The 22283-nt window shown below is 36.2% G+C and overlaps 1 protein-coding gene across 1 annotated transcript in view; it reads right to left on the bottom strand.

Moving 5' to 3' along the window:
* ARHGEF33 (Rho guanine nucleotide exchange factor 33) overlaps positions 1 to 22283 on the bottom strand; it is a 228143-nt gene that overhangs the window by 65674 nt on the left and 140186 nt on the right. The window contains exons 7-9 of the mRNA XM_053709290.1: positions 21969 to 22190; positions 5883 to 6012; positions 3197 to 3329 (exon numbers count right to left, since the gene is read on the bottom strand). Of these exons, the coding sequence (XP_053565265.1) occupies positions 3197 to 3329; positions 5883 to 6012; positions 21969 to 22190 (485 nt within the window). The remainder of the gene's footprint in view (positions 1 to 3196; positions 3330 to 5882; positions 6013 to 21968; positions 22191 to 22283) is intronic.

A 22283-nucleotide genomic window follows, 5' to 3' on the forward strand; every position in this document is an offset into this window, starting at 1 on the left:
AACTTAGGGGAATGCCCTACAAAAGGCCCTTTTAAGGGCTATTGGTAGTTTATTGTAGGTTAGGGGGTGTTTTTATTTTGGGGGGGTCTTTTATTTTTATAGGGCTATTAGATTAGGTGTAATTGTTTTTATTTTTGATAATTTTGTTTATTATTTTTTGTAATCTTAGAGTTTGTTATTTTTCGTAATTTATTGTTTATTATTTTTTGTAATGTTAGATTTTTAATTTTTCTCGTAGTATTAATATTTTTTTATTTTATTAGAATAGTTATGTTAGGTTCATTTATAGTTTAATCTTAGTTTTTTTAATTTCACAGTTTTCATTTATTTTAAGATAGTTATATTGTAGCTTTTAATTTAAAGTTAGGGGGGTGTTAGTTTAAGGGGTTTATAGTTTAATTTAGTGTTTTGCGATGTGGTGGGCCTGCGGTTTAGGGGTTAATAGGTTTAGTTTATTAGTTTATGATGTGGGGGGCTGGTGGTTTAGGGGGCTAATAGGTTTATTAAGTGTCGGCAATGGCGGGGGGGGTGGCGGATTAGGGGTTAATCATTTTATTTAATGTCGGGGAGCGGCAGATTAGGGGTTACTAGATTTTTTTAGTGTTGGCGATGTGGGTGGGCGGCGGATTAGGGGTCAATATGTTTATTTAATAGTCCCAATGCGGGAGGGTGGCGGTTTAGGGGTTAATAGGTAGTTTATGGATGTTAGTGTACTTTGTAACATTTTAGTAATGAGTTTTGTAAAACATTTTTGTTTTGCAAAATCCATAACTACTGGTCTTAGATAGCGGAATGAATTGTGTCGGTATAGGCTGTAACGCAAGCATTTTAGCGGGACCACAAAACCTGTAATACGGCGCTATGGAAAATCCTGCACTCAAACGTAATTTTTGGAGTGCGGAATGATCGTTGCGTTACAGGCTAAAATGCTTGCAGTATAGCTATACCGCTGTGACTCGTAAAATACGTTACCGGCCATTCCACGCGCAATGGCCAATTTTTCAGAGGTATAGCTGTACTGCACCGTAACGCAAAACTCGTAATCTAGGCCTCAGTCTCCAAAAGTTTTTTATTTAACAGAGCAGAGAAGGTTAAGATTGGTGTCAGCTTGCCTGAACCTTCAGTCCCTCTCTTTTCCTTCTGTTGCTTGTTGTATGGAAGGAAGTTCCTATTATTCTAGTTTCAGATGCAATTCCGTTTGCTCGTTCTTCAGCTTTGTATGCTTCGCCAATGAAGCAGAGATTATACTAAGCTGTCTGAAAATATATTTTTGGATCCCAGTCAGTCTCTAACTTGGTGGCGGGATCATCAGTTTATTATTTTAGGGGGCTTCTTTGCTCATCCTTCCTGGACTGTGATCACTACAGATTCCAGTCTCTCAGGTTGGGGAGCTGTTGGGAGTCTCTGAGAGCAGATGGAGTTTGGGTTCCTCGGGAGGCGAGGTTGCCAATACATGTTTTATAACTACTTGCTATTTTCAGGGTCTCTATTGAAAAGAGAATCTCATCTACGTTTTCTGCCAATGTCACAGCTGTAGCTTATGTCAACTATCAGGGGGAAACTCACAGCTCCCTAGCCCTGAGAGAAGTGTCTCAAATTCTTATATGGGCAGATACCAATTCCTGTCTAGTCTCTGTGATTTATATTCCAGGGGTGAAACAGACTTTCTCAGTCATCAATCTCTTCAACATGTGTTCAATCAGATTGTGGATCTTTGGGGTCTCCCACAGAGAGATCTGATGAATTCTCAAACTTCCCAGGTACTTTGCAAGGTCCAGGGACCCTCAAGCAGAGATTGTGGATACTCTAATAGCTCCTTGGTCATTCCTGCTTGCTTATCTATTTCCTCCTCTGGTTCTTCTACCAAGAGTGATCTCCAAGAGAAGCCTCCTCCTAGTGGTACCCTAAAGAAGGGTAATTCCTAATTCCCAGGAATAATAGATCATGGACTCTCACCACCATGAAAGAAATTAATTTATCAGGTAAGCATAAATTATGTTTTTGTCATGTGAAGTAAACATTCCCATAGTGCTTACAGATAAGAATGGTTTCAATAAATATATTTCTAGTCCTATGTGTTTCTCTAAATTTGTGGCACTTATATATATTAGCTAATTGGTTAATAGTATTTGGAGTATTTATTCCCCTCCTCCTTGAGTAAAAAAGTTCACTGCTCTATTAAAAAACTTGGATTTAGAGATATATAGGTATAAACCACACCAAGCTCTTATAAACATAGGCTGACAGCACATTACAGCCAATCAAATTACAGAGTTATGAATCCAGCTTTCAAGACTCTGTAGACTTTTTGAATTAATTAAAGGGACACAAAACCCACATTTTTTCTTTCATCCTTCAGATAGAGCATGCAGTTTTAAGCAACTTTCTAATTTACTCCTAGTTATGATTTTATTCGTTCTCTTGCTATCTTTATTTGAAAAAGCAGGAATGTAAGCATAGGAGCCGACCCATTTTTTTGTTAAGCTCCTGGGTAGCGCCTGCTGATTGGTGGCTGCAACGTTAGCATAGGAGCCGGACAATTTTTGGTTCAGCACCTGGGTAGTGCTTGCTGATTCATGGCTACATTTAGCCACCAATCAGCTGGCCCTACCCAGGTGCTGAACCAAAAATGGGCTGGCTCCTATGCTTACATTCCTGCTTTTTCAAATAAAGATAGCAAGATATTGAATAACATTTTTAATAGGGGTAAATTAGAAAGTTGCTTAAAATTGCATGCTCTGTCTGAATCATGAAAGAAAAAGTTTGGGTTTTGTGTCCCTTTAAGTGCTGGGAACAGGCAGACCAGTTGCCAATGCACATCAAGGTACCTGCCTGATTTTCCTACTGGGAATGCTGGACTTACATTAGAGCAAATTTCATATTTCGGACACTACTGCAATATTTTAAGGATTTTTATTCTGCTTACTCTTCATATATTTAATTGAGATATTATGTATAGGATCACTTAATACAGCTCTATATGTTAATGACAGGAACGCCCATAGGTAATGAGCTAGAAAGTATAGGTAAAGTGAGCTTCAATAACTGTCAAACATGATCTCAAGCCAAGGTGTCCATGAATCTAGTCCATTATCTGACATCAAAAGGGCATAGGATGTTAATGTACATATACGTTAGATAAAGAAACCTTGTGCACATGACTAAATCTTGTGAAGCACCAACTCAGTAAAAGTACCTCATCATTGGTTAGCTTCAAGAATATGTCTCCAAGGATACCTTGCCGGGACCATTTGACGACTCTCTCCTGGAGTATGTGGAGGAGGTCAAGATGATGCTGGATCAAATATCGCAAGGAACTAGGGAAGAAACTGAGGAATGAACAATAAATAACCTTTGGCGTGTGATCAATTCTTTAAAGAGAAATAAAGTGACAGTACTCCCTGGAAACTAGAAAACAAGCAAGTTTAGATCATTATAAACAGAATACAAAAGAACTATTTAAATATCACAACCTTCTCAGCTGGGGGCTAAAGTTTTACAAACAGAGGATGCTGGGTAATTCCTTGATACAATAGGGAAATAATGCTAACTTGCTGCTATAGAAGACCTAGGGGCCGATTTAACAAGTGTCTGGCGGACATGATCCGCTGTAGCAATCATGTCCGCCAGACATCGATAAATGTGGACAGCAAAAGCTGTCGGCATTTATCATTGCACAAGCAGTTCTAGTAAACTTCTTGTGCAATGCCGCCCCCTGCAGATTCGATTAGCCGCTAGCAGGGGTGTCAATCAACCCGATCGTATGAGATCGGGCGGATTGATGTCCGCAGCCTGAGAGGCAGCAGACGAGTTAAGGAGCAACGTTTTATGTCCGCTGCTTCTTATCTCCTGTTTCCAGAGAGCCTGAAGATGATAAATCGGCCCCAATTACTGAACTTACTAATGAACCAAGGTGTCATTAAATGGATTTAAAGCACAACAGACTTTTTTTGGAAGGAAGAGAATAATATTTGTTTTAAACACAGATATATATTAGCAATTAAGCACTTCCCTACATAGGTTTTGCATGAAGAATTAATGTTTCAAAAGCATTTAAAACTAATTTTGTTAGCAAAATTAGCTACCCAGGGACACAGCCCTTGATAAACCTCTAGTCTGTTTATCTTGTGTTCTTTGTTATTTTACATTATTTGGTGCATATGTGTACATGTTGGAGCCCCCCAAAACATTTGCAAATGACTCCATTCCTTAACTAAAATTTAAAGGGACAGGAAACGCCAACATTTTCTTTCGTGATTTGGATAGAACATAAGATTTTGAACAACTTTCCAATTTACTTCTATTATCAAATTTGCTTCATTATCTTGTTATCTTTTGCTGAAGGAATAGCATTGCACTACTGGCAGCAGCTAGCTGAACACATCTAGTTAGTCAATAACAAGAGACAAATGTGTGCAGGCACCAAGCAGCAGCCAGCTCCCACTTGTGTGGAATATGTGCATATTCTTTTTTAACAAGGGATACCAAGAGAGCAAAGCACATTTGAAAATAGAAGTGTATTTAAAAGTGTCTCAAAATTACATGCATTGGGGCCCTTTTATCAAGCTCCGAACGGAGCCTGCGGGCCCGTGTTTCTGGCGAGTCTTCATACTCGCCAGAAACAGCAGTTATGAAGCAGCAGTCTAAAGACCACTGCTTCATAACCCTGTCCGCCTGCTCTGATGAGGCAGACAGGAATCGCCGGAAATCAACCCGATCGAGTACGATCGGATTGATTGACACCTCCCTGCTGGTGGGCCGATTGGCCGCGAGTCAGCAGGGGGGCGGTGCTGCTGCACCAGCAGTTCTTGTGAGCTGCTGGTGCAATGTTAAATGCGGAGAGCGTATTGCTCTCCGCATTCAGCGAGGTCTTGCAGACCTGATCCGCACTGTCGGATCAGGTCCGCAAGACCTTTAATAAATAGGCCCCACTATCTGAATCATGCAAGTTTAATTTTGACTTTCCAATCCCTTTAAAGGAATAGTAAAGGTAATCATTTTGTTCCTGATTGTTACAACTCTCTGGTCTGGTGAGATTCTATAAGATGCCTTCTCATCAGTATAATGAGGCACCTCAGGGATTGTTTTAAAGGCACTGTATCTCACTAAGGGAGTTCACTAATATGCCTTATATGAAGGAGTGACACTTACTTTACAATATAATGCTCAGTAAAATAAGTGGAGGATTTCTCTCCATGCCAGCAAGTTTTTGAGAATTTCTGCCCTTTATTTCAATAAATAAAAAAACTGACTATTTTCATCAACCTTAATCCATACCAGAGTTTCCAGGAAAGCAGTTTACATATATATTTTAATTCCCAGAGTAGAGTATTTTCATACTTTACAGACTGCGCATCTAAAGCTTTTTTAATATTATTTTCTTGTTTTTGGGATGTACAACTGACCACAAGCCGTAACAACCAGCATCATTCACTTAGTAGCAGTGAGTGTTCTACTTCCTTGTCGAGGAACTTCTATCTTGTTACTACTTAATAAGTATATATAAACTAGCTTAATGGAAACTATGTGATGGATTAAGGATCATAAGGAAAGTGTGTCATTTAATTTATGGAGTTAAAGGGGACACTAAAGATCAGTAGGCTTTTGTGTAAAAAACTAAGCTTATCCCACAATCCCTAGAGACCTCGAGGCCTAAAATCGAATTTTGTAATCCAAGGTCTTCTAAAATGCCTAAAATAGCTATTTGATTTGCAGCATTTTAAAACAGAATTTGTTTCTTGGACTCAGAAGTATGGGCCAAGCACCCATTTTTTTTTACAAAGAAAAGCAAGAGGTGTTTAATTACCCGTAAAAACATTACCTTTGTTTTCCCTTTAATTGAGGTCAATAATTTGTATAGTTACAAAGGAAGGGTACAGTACCTTCTCTCTTTGGCCGTCCTCTTAATGTCAGACCCTTGTAAGGTGGCCCTGATCTTTAAAATATGAGACAGATTCAGCACATATTTTCTCTCTGACTCCAAAAGGTCTTTGGCAGCACTTTGCCTTCTTGCTATAAACAGAAGCATAAAATAAAATGTAAATTTTGTTAAGATTACAGTAGACGGTTCACTGTTTCCCTGCTCAGTATCTTTTGTGAGTACTTTTGCAAAAGCCAGTTTGCTGTTATTGTATACAACAGTGGTTCCCAAACTGTGCGCCGTGGCACCCTGGTGCGCCTTGACTGGCCTACAGGGGCGCCACAAAATATTCAAATATTAGACATCTGTTGCAACTGTAACAAATACAAAAATAATTCAAAATATATAGAAATAATAATAATACCACCGTTATAATAAAATATATATTAAGTTTAATGATGAAAATACAAAAATAACAATATCCAACACTTTTTCGAAGTGTTTCCCTGGTGCTATGATCGGTATATTCATAAATGATGTGCTACTGGCGAGACCGCACAATATAGCTTCGAAAATAGACCCGAATGAACTCTCCCAGATGTCAGTTATCACGTTAATATAATGACTAGATTGTTCTGTGAGTACATAGTTAGTAATTATCCTCCTAAAAATATACACATTTTTATTGAACTTTAATAAGCACACTAGGACTGAAATGAAGAGGATGCACCACAAACTAGTGGCGGGTGTGTGAAGAAGCAGAAATATCATAAATGACAAAAATTCCTTATGATTTTATTAATTTAAGTGTAAAAGTGTGATAATTTGTGTTTAACTTTTTTATATAACTAATCGCACCAAGCCACCAACTGCGCACTGTAACTGTCAGGTATGTAATATAGAACTATGGTTTGACTTCGGGTTCCGGGGAAAAATCTTGAAACATTAAGTGCGCCGTGAACCAAAAAAGTTTGGGAACCACTAGTATAGAATGTGTCTAGCAGTGTGTGCAATAGCCAACTAAGGGTCGGATTACAAGTGGTGAACTAAATAACTTTTTCACTTGCGCACCAATTGGGCTCAAAGTAAAAATGTATTGCGTACAGGTTAGCGCATGCATTACAAGTTGAAAGTAAAAATTTTGCGCAAGAGTAAAATACCAATGCGTGCTAACGTCAGAACTTCTGATACCGCAACCTCTCTTATTCCTTCTCCCCATAGACTTCTATGGGGTGTGCAGTAAAAGAAAATCTTAATGGTTATATATATTTATTTTATTTATTTTTAAATATATATCTATACCTATATATCTATATGAATTATATGGATAATATTATATATATATATATATATATATATATATATATATATATATATATATATATAATGTTAGCAACGGTCAAGCAATATGGCTTACCGTGCCTGTGATATCATTAATACGCCACTTGTAATCTATCCCTAAGTACATAATCACTATGTTGCCAATGCTCACATGCTGATATGCCAGTTAAAATGTTTATGTGTAGACAATGCTACATATATGTCACACTTTAGTATGATGGAGTATAACTGTTTTGTGAAGTTTGTAAGTCAGTGTTGTGCCCTGACTTTACATAACCTTATCTTTATACACACACAAATATAGATAGATAGATAGATAGATAGATAGATAGATAGATAGATAGTGGAGGCTCGTACATAGGGACAGTAGGGACAACGTAACGTAATTTTTAGGGCAAAAACTAAAATAAAATACCATTTGCCAAAAAATAAAAATAAAATGCCATTGTAAAGCCAGTGGGACAAGTAAGCTTTTTTTATTTCCAGAAGTTGGGTAGCGGGGTAGTTTAAAAATAATAATTATAAAAAAAACTTTACTTATCATAAAAGCACTGTCAGACTCATAAAACCAGAATTAGTACTGTTGGATATATATAAAAATGAAACAATTCCCATAGTGTAATACGTGTCAAGGCACTGGCAACTGGCAAGTCTGTAGTCCACTGTCTCTTAGAGTCTCCAGTCCTCCTCACTTGTGTTGTTGCTGGCTTCTTCACACCACTCTCTGAGCCCAAGCGCTGGCACTGCTCCCAGGGTTCAAGTCCTGACACCTGACCACACACTGCTAAACTTCCGTTTACACTTGTTTCATTTTTTATATATATCTAATGGAGCTGGGCTGAATCACATTGATTAGACTATTGAAAACAACCTGACAAGGGCGGGATAAACACCCAGCCAGTCCCTTTCTCTGACTGAATGCTTAATTTACCTCATAGGATTGAGGTAGGGTCTGGTAAGCACACAAGCAATCATTTGTTCACTTTGCTTTCCCTGTCCTCTGTTGAGTGTGGATATCGTATTAAAATTGTATTTAATTCTTGTGACATTTATTGATGAAAGACTTTTCTGTGTGCTATTTGTTATTGTGATTTCTCTTGACTTTGGTTATACTTTTAACAGTGTAAGGGGTACACTAGATCATCTTGAGCTGCATGAATTTGGCATCTTCTCTGTATTAATATTTTATAATTCTTTGTGATTCTTTCTTGCCCTCTATCCTCTTAGCTCTCTCGCTAAGTGAGGATATAAGATCGACATCACTTTAGGTTATTGATATTGGACTTTAGCGCTAGTGTTTTCCTTTACATATGTATAATATTTATATATGCTGTATAAATAAATAATATATATATATAAAATATATATATATATATATATATATATATATATTATATATATATAGTATATACTGTATATACACTCACCGGCCACTTTATTAGGTACACCTGTTCAATTGCTTGGTAACACAAATTGCTAATCAGCCATTCACATGGCAGCAACTCAATGCATTTAGGCATCTAGACATGGTTAAGACAACTTGCTGAAGTTCAAACCGAGCATCCAAATGGGGAAGAAAGGGGATTTAAGTGACTTTGAATGTGGCATGGTTGTTGGTGCCAGACAGGCTAGTCTGAGTATTTAAAAAACTGCTGATCTACTGGAATTTTCAAGCACAACCATCTCTAGGGTTTACAGAGAAGGGTCTGAAAAAAAGAAAATATCCAGTGAGCGGCAGTTATATGGACGACAATGCCTTGTTGATGTCAGAGGTCAGAGGAGAATGGGCAGACTGGTTCGAGATAATAGAAAGGCAACAGTTACTCAAATAATGACTTGTTACAACCAGGGTATGCAGAATACCATTTCTGAATGCACAACACATCGAACCTTGAAGCAGATGGGCTACAACAGGAGAAGACCACTCCAGGTGCCACTCCTGTCAGCTAAGAACAGGAAACGGAGGCTACAATTTGCACAGGCACACCAAAATTGGACAATAGAAGATTGGAAAAACGTTGTCTGGTCTGATGAGTCTCGATTTCAGCTGCGACATTGGTAGGGTAGGGTCAGAATTTGGTGTAAACAACATGAAAGCATGGATCCATCCTGCCTTGTATTAACAGTTCAGGCTGGTGGTGGTGAAGTAAAGGTGTGGGGGGGATATTTTCTTGGCACACTTTGGGCCCCTTAGTACCAATTGAGCATAGTTTAAACACCACGGCCTACCTAAATATTGTTGCTGACCATGTCCATCCCTTTATAAACACAGTGTACCCATCTTCTGATCGCTACTTCCAGCAGTATAATGCACCATGTTACAAAGTTCAAATCAGAAACTGGTTTCTTGAACATGACAATGAGTTCACTCTACTCCAATAGCCTCCACAGTCATCAGATCTCAATCCAATAGAGCACCTTTGGGATGTGGTGGAACAGGAGATTTGCATCATGGATGTGCAGCCTGACAAATCTGCAGCAACTGCGTGATGCTATCATGTCAATATGACCAAAATCTCTGAGGGAATGTTTTCAACACCTTGTTTAATCTATGCCACAAAGAATTAAAGGCAGTTCTGAAGGCAAAAAGGGGTCCAACCCGGTACTAGCAAAGTGTACCTAATAAAGTGGCCGGTGAGTGTGTATATATATATATATATATATATATATATATATATATAAATATATATATATACACACACACACACACACAAAATAACCGGTCCCCGCACTCTCCGTTTAAATAATCACAAACTTTAATACCATCAGACATTTTAGGGTGGTGCCCCTTCTTCAGACATACATATGTCTGAAGAAGGGGCACCACCGCGAAACATCACATGATATTAAAGTTTGTGATTATTGAAATGGAGAGTGCGGGACCAGTTCTTTTGAGTGTGTACAACTTTTACCCAGAGCACCCAGGACGTTGTATTGTTATTTAGAGTTCAGATCCCCTGTAATAAGGTGTTGTGTATATATACACACAATTAGTAGTGATGTCTGTGGAGCCATCTGGGGGCGGGTCTTTATTTCAAGGGGTGGGGTCTAGTGCCCCACCATCTTTCAAATTCACCAGCCGCCACTGATATATATATATATATATATACTGTATATATATATGTATATATATATATATATATATATATATATATATATATATTACTGTGCAAAAGCCTTAGGCCACCATTAGATTTGTTGTTTGAGCTCTGTGGATGCCAATCCATGACTGTCAGTGTTTTACCAGCTGTTTTTCTCTCCAAATATGATTTCACTGAATTGGCAGTGTGCTTGGGATTGTTATTATGCTGAAAAAATAAAACCATTCCCAATCATGCACTTTCCAGAAGCAATCGCATGATGATTAAAACCTGTCTGTACTCTTCAGTATTCAGGATCCCATCAATTCTGACAATATCGTCAACACCACTGGCAGAAAGGCAGCCCCAAACCAAGGCAGACCCTTTACCATGTTTCACTGAAGGCCGCAAGCACTCATTCTTCCATCTCTCTCCAACTCTTCTTCTTACATATTTTCGATGATTGGAGCCAAAAATTTTAAACTTGGATTCATCACTCCATAATACTCTTTTCCACTGATCTTCATTCCAATCTTTGTGAGCGTTAGCATATCTTATAGTAATTTATGTAGTTAACTGCGCCTAGAACTCACAGTGACTAGAGTACAACTGAACAGAAAAATAGGAGCGCCAAAAAGGCTAAAGTATGCTATCAGGAACTAACAATACGTATACATAAAACACATTTATTATGAATATTTAACAAAAAAAGGGGTAACAAGAACCTAGATAGGTCAAGTACAATAAATAAGGACAGCAAATTTAGACAATAAATGAGAACATAGTATATAAAGAAATGTTGCACTTTGGATACTCGCATATTTGGAGCAAGGGGTTTTTGCTCTGATTTTGTCTGCACCCACCTTGAAACCTGCTGGACATTTATGTTTAAAGGTGTGTGGTCCTACAATTTTGTTTGGAGAACATAGTATATGTAAAAAATGAGAACATAGTATATATAAAAACAGTAATTCAGTAATATCTTGAAAAAGGCCCTCTATTGGGCCGAAACGCGTTGACTTTAAATGGATTTTGAGGCCTGAGTTCTTCCCACATTCATCAGTGCATCATAGTTAGCCATTTTTCATTTAGGTATCTAAACTTAAGAAGATATTGCACATATACCTTTTTTCTCTCCCTTTTAGGTAATCAGAAAGTAATGTATGTATATTTTTGTCTGATTATATTTTTTCTGAATCTATTTTTCTGACCCACTTTTTATCCCAAGGACACGAAGGTTAGATATATTTTTGTTTTGTTTTTGGATTTTTCTATTTTTTTTTATGTTTCACGTGTACACGTTATATATATTTTTTTCTATCTCTTCAAGGACCACATAACGGATTCACTTTGACGATTTCAAATTTTCGTTTTCTAACAGACTGTATTGACTTTTAATATGCTCACAGTTTTGGTGCCATCCAAACTGTCACTAACTGAATTACTTTGAGGATTTCACTTTTCTCGTTTCAACAGGCTTTATAGATTTTTATTTGCTCACAATTTTGGTGCCATCCAAACTGTAACTAACTGAATTACTATTTTTATATATACTATGTTCTCATTTTTTTACATATACTACGTTCTCATTTGTTGTGTAAATTTGCTGTCCTTATTTATTGTACTTAACCTATCTAGGTTCTTGTTACCCCCTTTTTTTAAATATTCGTAATAAATGAGTTTTAAGTATACGTATTGTTAGTTCCTGATAGCATCCTTTAGCATATCTTAGTCTTTTCACCCGGTTCCCCTTTCCGAAAAAAGTGGTTTCTTGGCTGCTACCCTTCCACAAAGACCATTCCTGATCAAGCTTGAATACCACATCTTGAATATCCAGTTTGTTTGCTGATTTCCCTTTGAGAGTGGCCTTGCTGATGTAAAAGTATGATTTTATGTTGGTCAAATTCTGTAATCTTTGGCATTTTTTTAAAATAATTTTTTTATTGAGAAAATTAGATAGTTAAACAGGCAGAAAAATCACAGTCACAGTTTACATATATTGCAGTAATCATTCTCTGAAAACTTTAGTTGCAAAGGAAAATATCAATAAACTCTATATAGCTGTATGGATAACTGAAGCATGGTACCTTAGCTTGAAGTTTATTCCCTATGACTATGGTATAAGGCTTCATTTTCTATATAAAATATAGGGGGACTTGTAGGTTTTGGGCTACTGATCAGGATAACAATATATACGGTCTAACATTATATAGGGAGAGTGTGCAATATTAAGAGACCGTTGGACCTACCAGTATGTGTGAGTGGAAGTCGGTGTCACTTCTAGTTAAGAGAATCAGCGTACAAGATCCGCTCAATGGGGGGGGGTGCGTTAGAGTGTAGTAAGGAATACTAATGTTAATGTGGCTTGGTGGAGGGGTTTTAGAAAAGATTGATAAAAGAGGAGCTATTTATAAGCAAAACAACTGGGGAATCTAATGGTGAGGCGAAATACGTTATCCAAATGTAATTCATAGATAGTAAGGGGGGACTAGAAGTTTGAGTAGTCTTACATCTATGAGACATCTGCATAAATGCGGACTTTCATGATGATGAGCTGGATTAAAAATAGGCTTTATCAAGGTATCTTGGATTCACTTGTGTAATGGTGTATGTTAAGTGGTTAACATGTTCTGTGGGTAAGTGGGGGAAAGACGAGATTCTTTTCATGTATCTGATTGACAATGGCACCCCATCAAATACTTATAAATGCACCTTCATAACAAACTAGATAATCTAGTGGGGTACAGAAATTTCAGCTTAAGAGTATGAATGTTTATGGGTGAGTAGGATACTGATCTTTGGCATTTTGAATGGAAGGATGTGATTGAAAGTTGGTCTTATTGGCAAGCTTCCGATGAATTTAACTCATATCACGTGTGTATGTAATGCTCAAGCATGTCTTGCACAAACCTGGTGTAATAGACCTTTTCACAGCCTTCATTTTGACATTAAATAGTAGGACAAATACAGGTGTTAGCAGTGACATTAAATAGGGTTCCATTACATGCTATTGCTTAAGTGTAAGGGGAGGTCACACTAAATACTTGCCACTTTAGTCTATAGAAGCTGTTTTTTTTTAATTATTTTCTGTTTTTTAATATTACATACAAATATCCTGTGTTTTCTGGTTGTATTCTAATAAAGAGACTGAGAAATAATTATATGTGGTCATTATACTATTACTAAAACAACAATTTAATTGTGGCCTAAGACTTTTTCACAGTACTATATATATATATATATATATATATTTATAGTTATATACACACACACACACCAGATATTGTGCACAGTGTAAAGCAAAAGTTGGAGGATTGTCAGTGCTCCCACTAGTGTTTATTAACCCCACTAATAATAGGGTGACCATATTGCTGTTTTAAAAAGGGACACATATGAAAAATACATATGTCATGGCTGTTTTTTGGGCTGTTTAAAGAAATGTTTTGTATAAGAACCCTGACATATGTATTCATATGTGTACCTTTTAAAAAAGGCAATATGGTCATCCTAAGTAATACCCATTAGGCCATGGGTCCCACTGCTGTCACTGGCTCCACCAATTTATATTCTATAATACTGAAAGGACCGAATCTGAAATGCAAAGTAATCTACAATACAATGCAGAAACTGTAAGTGTAAGTGTGAATTTGTCTCTTCTTCATATATATAGAAATGAGAGAGATCTCGCAGTGCAAGGAGAGTTCCGCCCTTTTTCTTTTGACTATTCAGTGAGTTCAGCCCCTGTGAAGTCTGAACTGAAATTTCTCTCCAAGCTGGAGAACCTTTGAATATCAGGGCCTAAGTATTTTTTTTTTTTTTTGCTATACAGACAGAGATAAGGAAGATTTCTATGTGTAGAAAGTGATAAAATAAGGAGGTATGATCTCCCTAAAAGCTTAGCCCGTTGTAATGGGTTGTGGTTTCCAAAAGCAAAACAACTATTTAATTTACAAAAATAAAGCTAAATTAGCAATTCCCATACATGCATGCTTTGCAGCACATATATCAATTAATTGTAAACACATTGGGCTACGAGTGGGGCCATAACATTTAAGTGCAAGCAAAAAGAAGTTTATTGCGGTGTTTAAGTGCAACAGGTTTTTTGTTTATATTACAAGATAAAAGTAAATCGCTTGAAGTTGACACACATTGGGTTAGCGTGACCTCAGAACGCTGATCAACTGTTTCGCAAAACAAAAAAGTGTCACAAAACACATCAAAAATACATTACAAAGTACAATTACAAGCATAGTAACACCATCTACTAAAAAGTATTTTTTTTAAATTACACAAAAAAGTTATAAGAGCTCAAAGATATGAGGTCTCAGGTGTTAGGAAAAAAAAAGGACTGAAAAGGGCTTTAACATAGAGATATATACATGCCTGTATATGTGTGTATATACAGTATATGTATATACTGTATATATATATATATATATATATATATATACACTGTATATTTATGTGTGTGTACATATGTATTTATGTATTTAGATGTACACACATATAGACATATACTGTATATATATACACTGTATATTTATGTGTGTTTACATATGTATTTATGTATTTAGATGTACACACATACAGACATATATATATATATATCTAAAAGAGGCCGTGTTCGTGATGACGTATACTCCTTGAAAAAGGGCGGAGTCCCGAAACGCGCGTCGGAGTGTAAGGGCTGTTTATCAAGCTGTTTCCCGATACAAGGTCTTTGATGTTAAAGACAAGTAACAGAAGACAGAGCCATTGTCACATCAGGAAATACTATCGAAGTAGGTGGTGTCTCATCTCCCGTCCGCATGAGTGGATAAAAGCCGGGAGCACTGCATCTGATCGAGAAAGCACTGAACCGCAAGTATCATAAGAGTTAACTAACATGCATGTTATAACTGGCCAGTTTTTCTATTAATTCAGGCTAAATATTGCCCTAACGCAAGTGTGGTTTGAAAGGGGGTAATTCAAAAGTCTCAGAGTGTGCCGAGTGAAAATACAGATGAACTGCTACATACACGCTGACCCAATTAACGGCCTCTACTTTGCTAGAGACGCACTAATATATTAACGTATTACTGCTGTGATGTGCTATAGAACTTGTGCATATGTTTAGATCTACATGAACTGTGATACTCTGTGTGTAGCTGAACTCAGGCTGAATATTGCCCTACCGCAAGTGTGGTTTGAAAGCGGGGAACTTAAAAAGCCTTAGAGTGTGTCGAGTGAAAATACAGATGAATTTCTATACATATGCTGAATAAATTAACGGCTTCTGCTTTGCTAAATATGCACTAACATATTAATGTGCTGCTGCTTGGTCTGAAAGAGTGTTTTACATGTACGAGAAATCCAATTACTATGGCCCTTTGATGTCAAACAAGTCTCATGTTTAAGAGGACATATTTGCAACAAAAAAAGTGAAACTTTGACAGTGTATTTGTCTTATAGAGTACATCAAAGATAACACATTGGATACAGTTTTGAAAGTTTGTTTATATAAAGGACTGTCCTTTGCAACATTGAAGTGAACTGTTAAAATTTCAGGAGATAAGACAACAGCTTAATGACAGCCTTATGTTGATTCTTCCAGGGACGCCTGAGTTGAATCTTGGTTATTTTATGTATGAATGTTTTTTGCATGAGTGGATGGACTGAAAGTTTTGGATTCTTGTGTATTTCATTATATGTCTTTAGGCACTATGGAATAAAATTAAGCCTTATTTTTTGCAAAAAGGTGTGCTGAGTTTTTTCAAGAGTAGTTTTATGGTAGGATTTGAGGCAATACTATACTCTTGCACCCTATATATAATCATTAGATTCCTTTCATTATTATTAAAGTATGGCAGTGGTGCTGTGACTAGTTCTAAGATTTTTTAAATATATATATATATATATATATATATATATAAGTACAGGCTCAAAATTTTCAGCCCTAAGATACTAGCAGCCCAAAATGTTACTGGCCACTTTTGATCCCACCCACTAACCGCCCACACCACACCCACTAACCACCTCCTCTTTGCATATGTTTAGCCAATGAGAAACACTTTATGGTGCAGTCATTTTTTAATATTGTTTTTGTTTTATACCATAAAAATAAGTGCATAGCAATTAGCAACATCAACTAGGGTTCTGGGGAAGACAACAGCTGTACAGAAAAAGGAAGTTGTTGAACTGAGAGAAAGCAAAGAGGGTTGACATTAATGTGATAGCAGACCTGGAAAAAATGTTTTATAATGATCATCTCTCATCTATCTTTCTCCACTTCCTCCTCTCTTCAATCCCTCTTTTTTACCTCCTCCCTTCTTTCTTCTCTTCACACTCTTTCTCTCTTCTCTTCACACTTTTTCTCCTATATCTTCACTCTTTTTTTCCTCCACTCTTTCTTAACGCTATATTTTCCTTTCCTCTCCAATCTCTCTCTGCCCCTGTTTACCCTCTCAAAAGTAACAGTCTAAGCACTAATGGGGTCCCTATAGCCCTAGAGGAATAACATATCCTTGCCCTTTCATGGATATATAACATCCCTTTAGATAATATTTGTAGACATTCACTCACTAACGTTCAATCGCCTCTGTTAAATTTCCACTCGTCAGTGGTGAGTGAGCTAGTGGAACTTTTGAGCCCTGTATAAGTGCATTGGAGCCCTTTGCAGTTAAGTAGATGAAAATATATTTATGCAATATTCATATTTAATAAAGTGTTATACTGTGTATTTACTGTTAATATTTCATATCCTTTCTCTTGGTATCCTTTTATAAAACTCTACCCTTTTCCATGATGGAATACTGAAGCACAGGAGCATGCATGTGTCTTGAGTACTATATGGAGGCAGTGTGTGTTATACAAGTAACCTGTAGAGGAAGGCTGCAGCATGCAATGCTGAGTGACAACAGGGGACAAACACACAGCTCTGGTGTCACTGCTACTACTGCACACACAGTATGAATGTATCCCACATGTACAAGTAGTCTTATTTATTAAACAGTTCTTCCAACAATACAGTCTAAGTAACCACAATGTTTTATCATAGAGAGCTACTGCTCTTTTAAGGGACATTAAACACTAAATAAATGCTAGATAGAATGATGCATTCAAAGAAAAAAATTAGTCTGAGAATAACATAGGAAAAGCACTAATGGCACTACTAGTGGTGTAGTCAGGAATTCCCCAGTAACCTAAATTTCTTATTGTACTATTAGATTTTTGTACGAGAGTTATACATTTTGGGGTGGCGGGGCTGTGTACTGGGTAGAGAAAACTTTACTTAATCAGTCCTGGACTGATGATTTATACACTTAGGGAGCACTCACATTCCTTATAGGCTATATTAAGTATAGAGCAATGAGATCGTGACAGAGATACGCTATTTAAAATATAAACTTTATCAAGATGATTTAAAAATGTAAAACACACACACTTAAAAACACAAATGAGTTAAAGCTGGTAAGTAAATGTGTTAATCGTCAGTAAGCTTAAAGGGACAGTCTAGTATAAATTAAACTTTCATTATTCAGATAGGACTTATAATTTTAATCAACTTTCCAATTTACTTTTGTCATCAAATGTGCTTTTTTTCTCTTTGTATTGTTAGTTTAAACTAAACATAGGTAGGCTCCTATGCTAATTTCTAAGCCTTTGAGGGCTGCCTCTTATCACATGCTTTTTAAATCTCTTTTCAACACAAAGAGACAGAAAGTACACGTGAGCCATATAGATAACACTGTGTTCAGGCACAGGGAGTTATTTAAGATTTAGCACAAAACAATGCTAAATTTAAGACAATAGATAATAAACAGTCACAGTCATGTGATCAGGGGGCTGGAAGAAGGTTCCTAGATACAAGGTAATCACAGAGGTAAAAAGTATATTAATATAACTGTGTTGGTTATGCCAAACTGGGTAATGGGTAATAAAGGGATTATCTATATTTTAAAACAATAACAATTCTATGGTAGACTGTCCCTTTAACTAGGGTGATTTTGAAAAATACACGAATGAATACAGACCTAGGCTGTGGATTTTAAACCATGGCCTCTAAATAAATGTGGTTCTAAGCAAGTCTGCTCATTAGTGAAATACACATGAGTGCAATAATTATGTTGTTAAATGGAGGTAGAATATCTCATATCCCAGAACAGCAGAGTTAAGTAATAACCTTATTGTATTGGTTGCAAAGTTTATCTGTCTGCAATATCAAAATTAGGGTCTTTAAATGCCAACTATTTAAATACATTCGGTTATATTCACTGCTACCATTGAAGAGACAAATGTAATCATTAGAATATTATATGCTGCATTCACTGGTTCCCTGCGTAACTGCTCTCATTTAAATACAGCTCATGAGACTAGCTTAATCACCTCTGCTTACAAACATGGACATCTATAGATATAAAATGTTACACAGGGAGCAAGTGAATGCAGCATATAATATTCCAATGATTACTTTGGTGAAAATGTGAAAAAATGTGAACAAATAATGTGAAAAAATAATGAAAAGCTAATAATAAAAAATAATAAAAAATAATAAAAAACTGCAAAAATAAAATGCAGGAATTGCCAAAAAAATTCAAAAAATCCCCCAAAAATAAAAAATAGTGTGATGTCCACTCTAACTAAAAAAAATAATGAATGTATATCTCCTAATAGGATAGGTCCGGAGTTATCGAGAGCTATCTTTTCCTTGAAACCTATAAATAAAGAAAATACAATAGTGCAATATTGCTGGGAATAATACAGAATGATCAGAAATAGGCTTATAACATACTGTCAACACGTTTCGGCCTTATAATAGGCATTTAGCAAGACTAAATATGGTGTTAGCTTGTTTTATTTCCTTGGTGGTGAGTCGTAAAATGTCTGTATAGGGGGGTCTCTATATTTTTATTTTCGATCTGCAACAGGTGTTTCCCTATTCTGTCTTTTAATTGTCTAGACGTTTGGCCCACATATTGTAGGCCACAGCTGCATTGTATCAGGTAGATCACTCCCTTACTTTGGCATTTTATTAAATCCATTATTTCGTATTTGATATTTGTATTGTGGGAAGTAAAGTTATTTGTCTTCCTCCCGTTTTTACAAGCTTTACAGCTGGGGCATGGGAAGAAACCCCTAATGTTTCTTCCATATACGTCTAATAAAAAAAGCTTCAGCTATATGGGTATTCAAACAAATTATACCAAATTAGAGGGGTGGTGACAATGAGAAAAAGTTACTAATTGCAGAGTCCAAATGGATCTTCTGCAGCCTTATGTGGTACACATATTTGTGTACCAATTCTACTACATCTACCCCTATAACATCTCACCATGACTCAATAGTGTATACACTCTATATACATTCAGGTTCCCACATAAATGCTCATTTTTGTACTTCTGATGTTTTTAGTTCTACTCCCATTCAATTTATGTGTGCATAGTATGATGCCGCATTTATCCCAATCTATAATATTACATGTATTATTGACCCTGTATTTTTTACCTTACACATTTGGCTATTCATAATGAACTTTATATATGATGTATTTTATGCATTTTATGTATGTATTTATTTATACTTATTGTTATATTACTCTCTGTGTCTCCGGACATGGATAACATATACTGATAGTTTCTCTTAATATTATGCCAGATATTTCAATATCAGGGATTTGAATTATACATGTCTACTTCCTTGGATGAATACATAATCCTATGTTGAAGAAATCAGTTGGAACTGCATCCACCCGAAACCGGAAGTGACGTCTCTGAACAACTACGTCACTTCCGGTCGTTCGAATGTTTGCACCACACTCGTGAGTTCCCGTTATCGATCGCGTCTAGAGACACAGGAGTTGAGAGTAAATAGCAATCTCTCTACACTATGAGACATAGTGAGTACAGTGGTGCTACACATATAATAACACTTTATCAGGGTAACTGAGTATACATAATAAATATCGAAATACTGTCAGAAACCGGAAGTGACATTACTATGATGATGTCACATCCGGCGACCACGACATACCTATGTTTGAGCAATATATCTAAATAATGTCAACAGCAAACACCCTAAGGGTTTGGCGCCAAAACCAACTGCCTAATGATTTGTTAATACACAGTATAAATAGGGCTACCAATACACAACATATTTAGTCTTGATAAAGTCCTATTATAAGGCCGAAACGTGTTGACAGTATATGGTAAGCCTATTTCGGATCATTCTGTATTGTTCCCAGCAATATTGCACTATTGCATTGTCTTTATTTATAGGTTTCAAGGAAAAGATAGCTCTGGATAACTCCAGACCTATCCTATTAGGAGATATACAGTACATTCACTACTTTTTTTTTTGTTAGAGTGGACATCACAATATTTTTTATTTTTGGATTTTTTTAATTTTTGGGCAATTCCTGTATTTTATTTTTGTAGTTTTTTATTATTTTTTATTATTTTTTTATTATTATCTTTTCATTATTTTTTCAATTTTTTTCAAATTTTTACATTTTTATCTACTTTTTTCATTTTTTCACTTTTTGCGTTTTGATATAACCATTTAAGGATCTATCTACACATCATGGCATCCACATAAGGAACATTCACAATCCTATTTCATTTGGAACGACAGACTCATCCCACACACATATTCCCATACACGTGTTTCGATTGGACATAGGAATCTGCTCTAAACTACAAGTAGTCTATTCTGTATCATGGATCCATGCTAAACTGTACGGCATACATTTGGTGCTTTCTAAAGTTTGTTTTTAATACTTTATGTTTATATTTTTTAAGCTATATGTTTTTTAAGATTAAATGTTTATATTTTAAAGGCCGATATCTGTAATCTATGTCTGCCTAGCCTTTTCCTTAGGCGCTCCTTGACACATTCCTATATCACTGTTTTTTTCAGGGCAAGCTAGGTACCCTTTTCAAGGATTGTATTGTTCACGCCAAGCACTAGGGATATACTGTTTGTCTATACTTAATATAGCCTATAAGGAATGTGAGACTGCTCCCTAAGTGAGAACAACATGTAGAATTTTTAAAGTTTCATTATCTGTTTAAATATTGACAAAAAAGTGTAAAGTTTTAGACAGAGTGTATAAAACAATGGGAGCTGCCATGTTGTAACTTAGATTACCTTCTCTGGTGTGGTCAATTAGGGACAGTTATAAATAGGTCACTAGAGTGTGCAGCCAATCACTGTGTGGAATATAACAGTGTTCTGCACTTTTCTAACAGGAACCAAAAAGTTCACAATTTCGGGATGGAATTACATGAAAAGGGGACAAAATAAATAATGAAAGTATATTACAGAGTTTTTTTTTATATATACGAATTATCATTTCATATCACCATCTTAAAGTATTTTATGTCTCTTTAAAGCTCCCTCTACTTCTTGCTTGTATAACATTGTTTCAAGTACTGCTGCCATATAGTTCTAAAGACACATGCACACTCCTAAGCTTACCTAAATATGTTCCCATGGAAAGGAACTACTTGTATGCAGTAAGAGATAATTCAACTTTCAGTTTGTGAAGAATGAAGTGAGTAAGAAATGTGAAGAATTATATGAGTAGAAGGGGAAAAGAGGCTTGTGAAATAAAAAAGTTTACTGTAATATTTATATAGATACCTTTTTTTTAGGTGTATTCATACTGCTATGGATTAAAAGCATTATAAGCGTCACAAAATAAGCTTTACCAAAAACTTTAGGTTCACTTAACGCGTTTTCCACAGGGATATTTCTGCTCTGTGTTGTCTCTTGTAGTCTTTCTGTTTGCTTCTTTGGAGAATGTTCCTCATCCCATTCACTCCCATCCTTTTGCTGTCTCCAGACAAGAGAAGGCATGTACACTCGTGTATGTGCCTCAGCTGACACCGAAGATTTAAAGCTTTCATCAGTCTCTTCATGAGTGGCTCGTGCTACAAAACAATATATATATAGTGAAATCATAAAGAAAATATATTCTAAACCTCAATTCTCAAAGCTGTAGTATAATCCTACATTACATAACA

This window comes from Bombina bombina, chromosome 4 (genome assembly GCF_027579735.1).
Source record: "Bombina bombina isolate aBomBom1 chromosome 4, aBomBom1.pri, whole genome shotgun sequence".
In the NCBI taxonomy this organism is placed as follows: domain Eukaryota; kingdom Metazoa; phylum Chordata; class Amphibia; order Anura; family Bombinatoridae; genus Bombina; species Bombina bombina.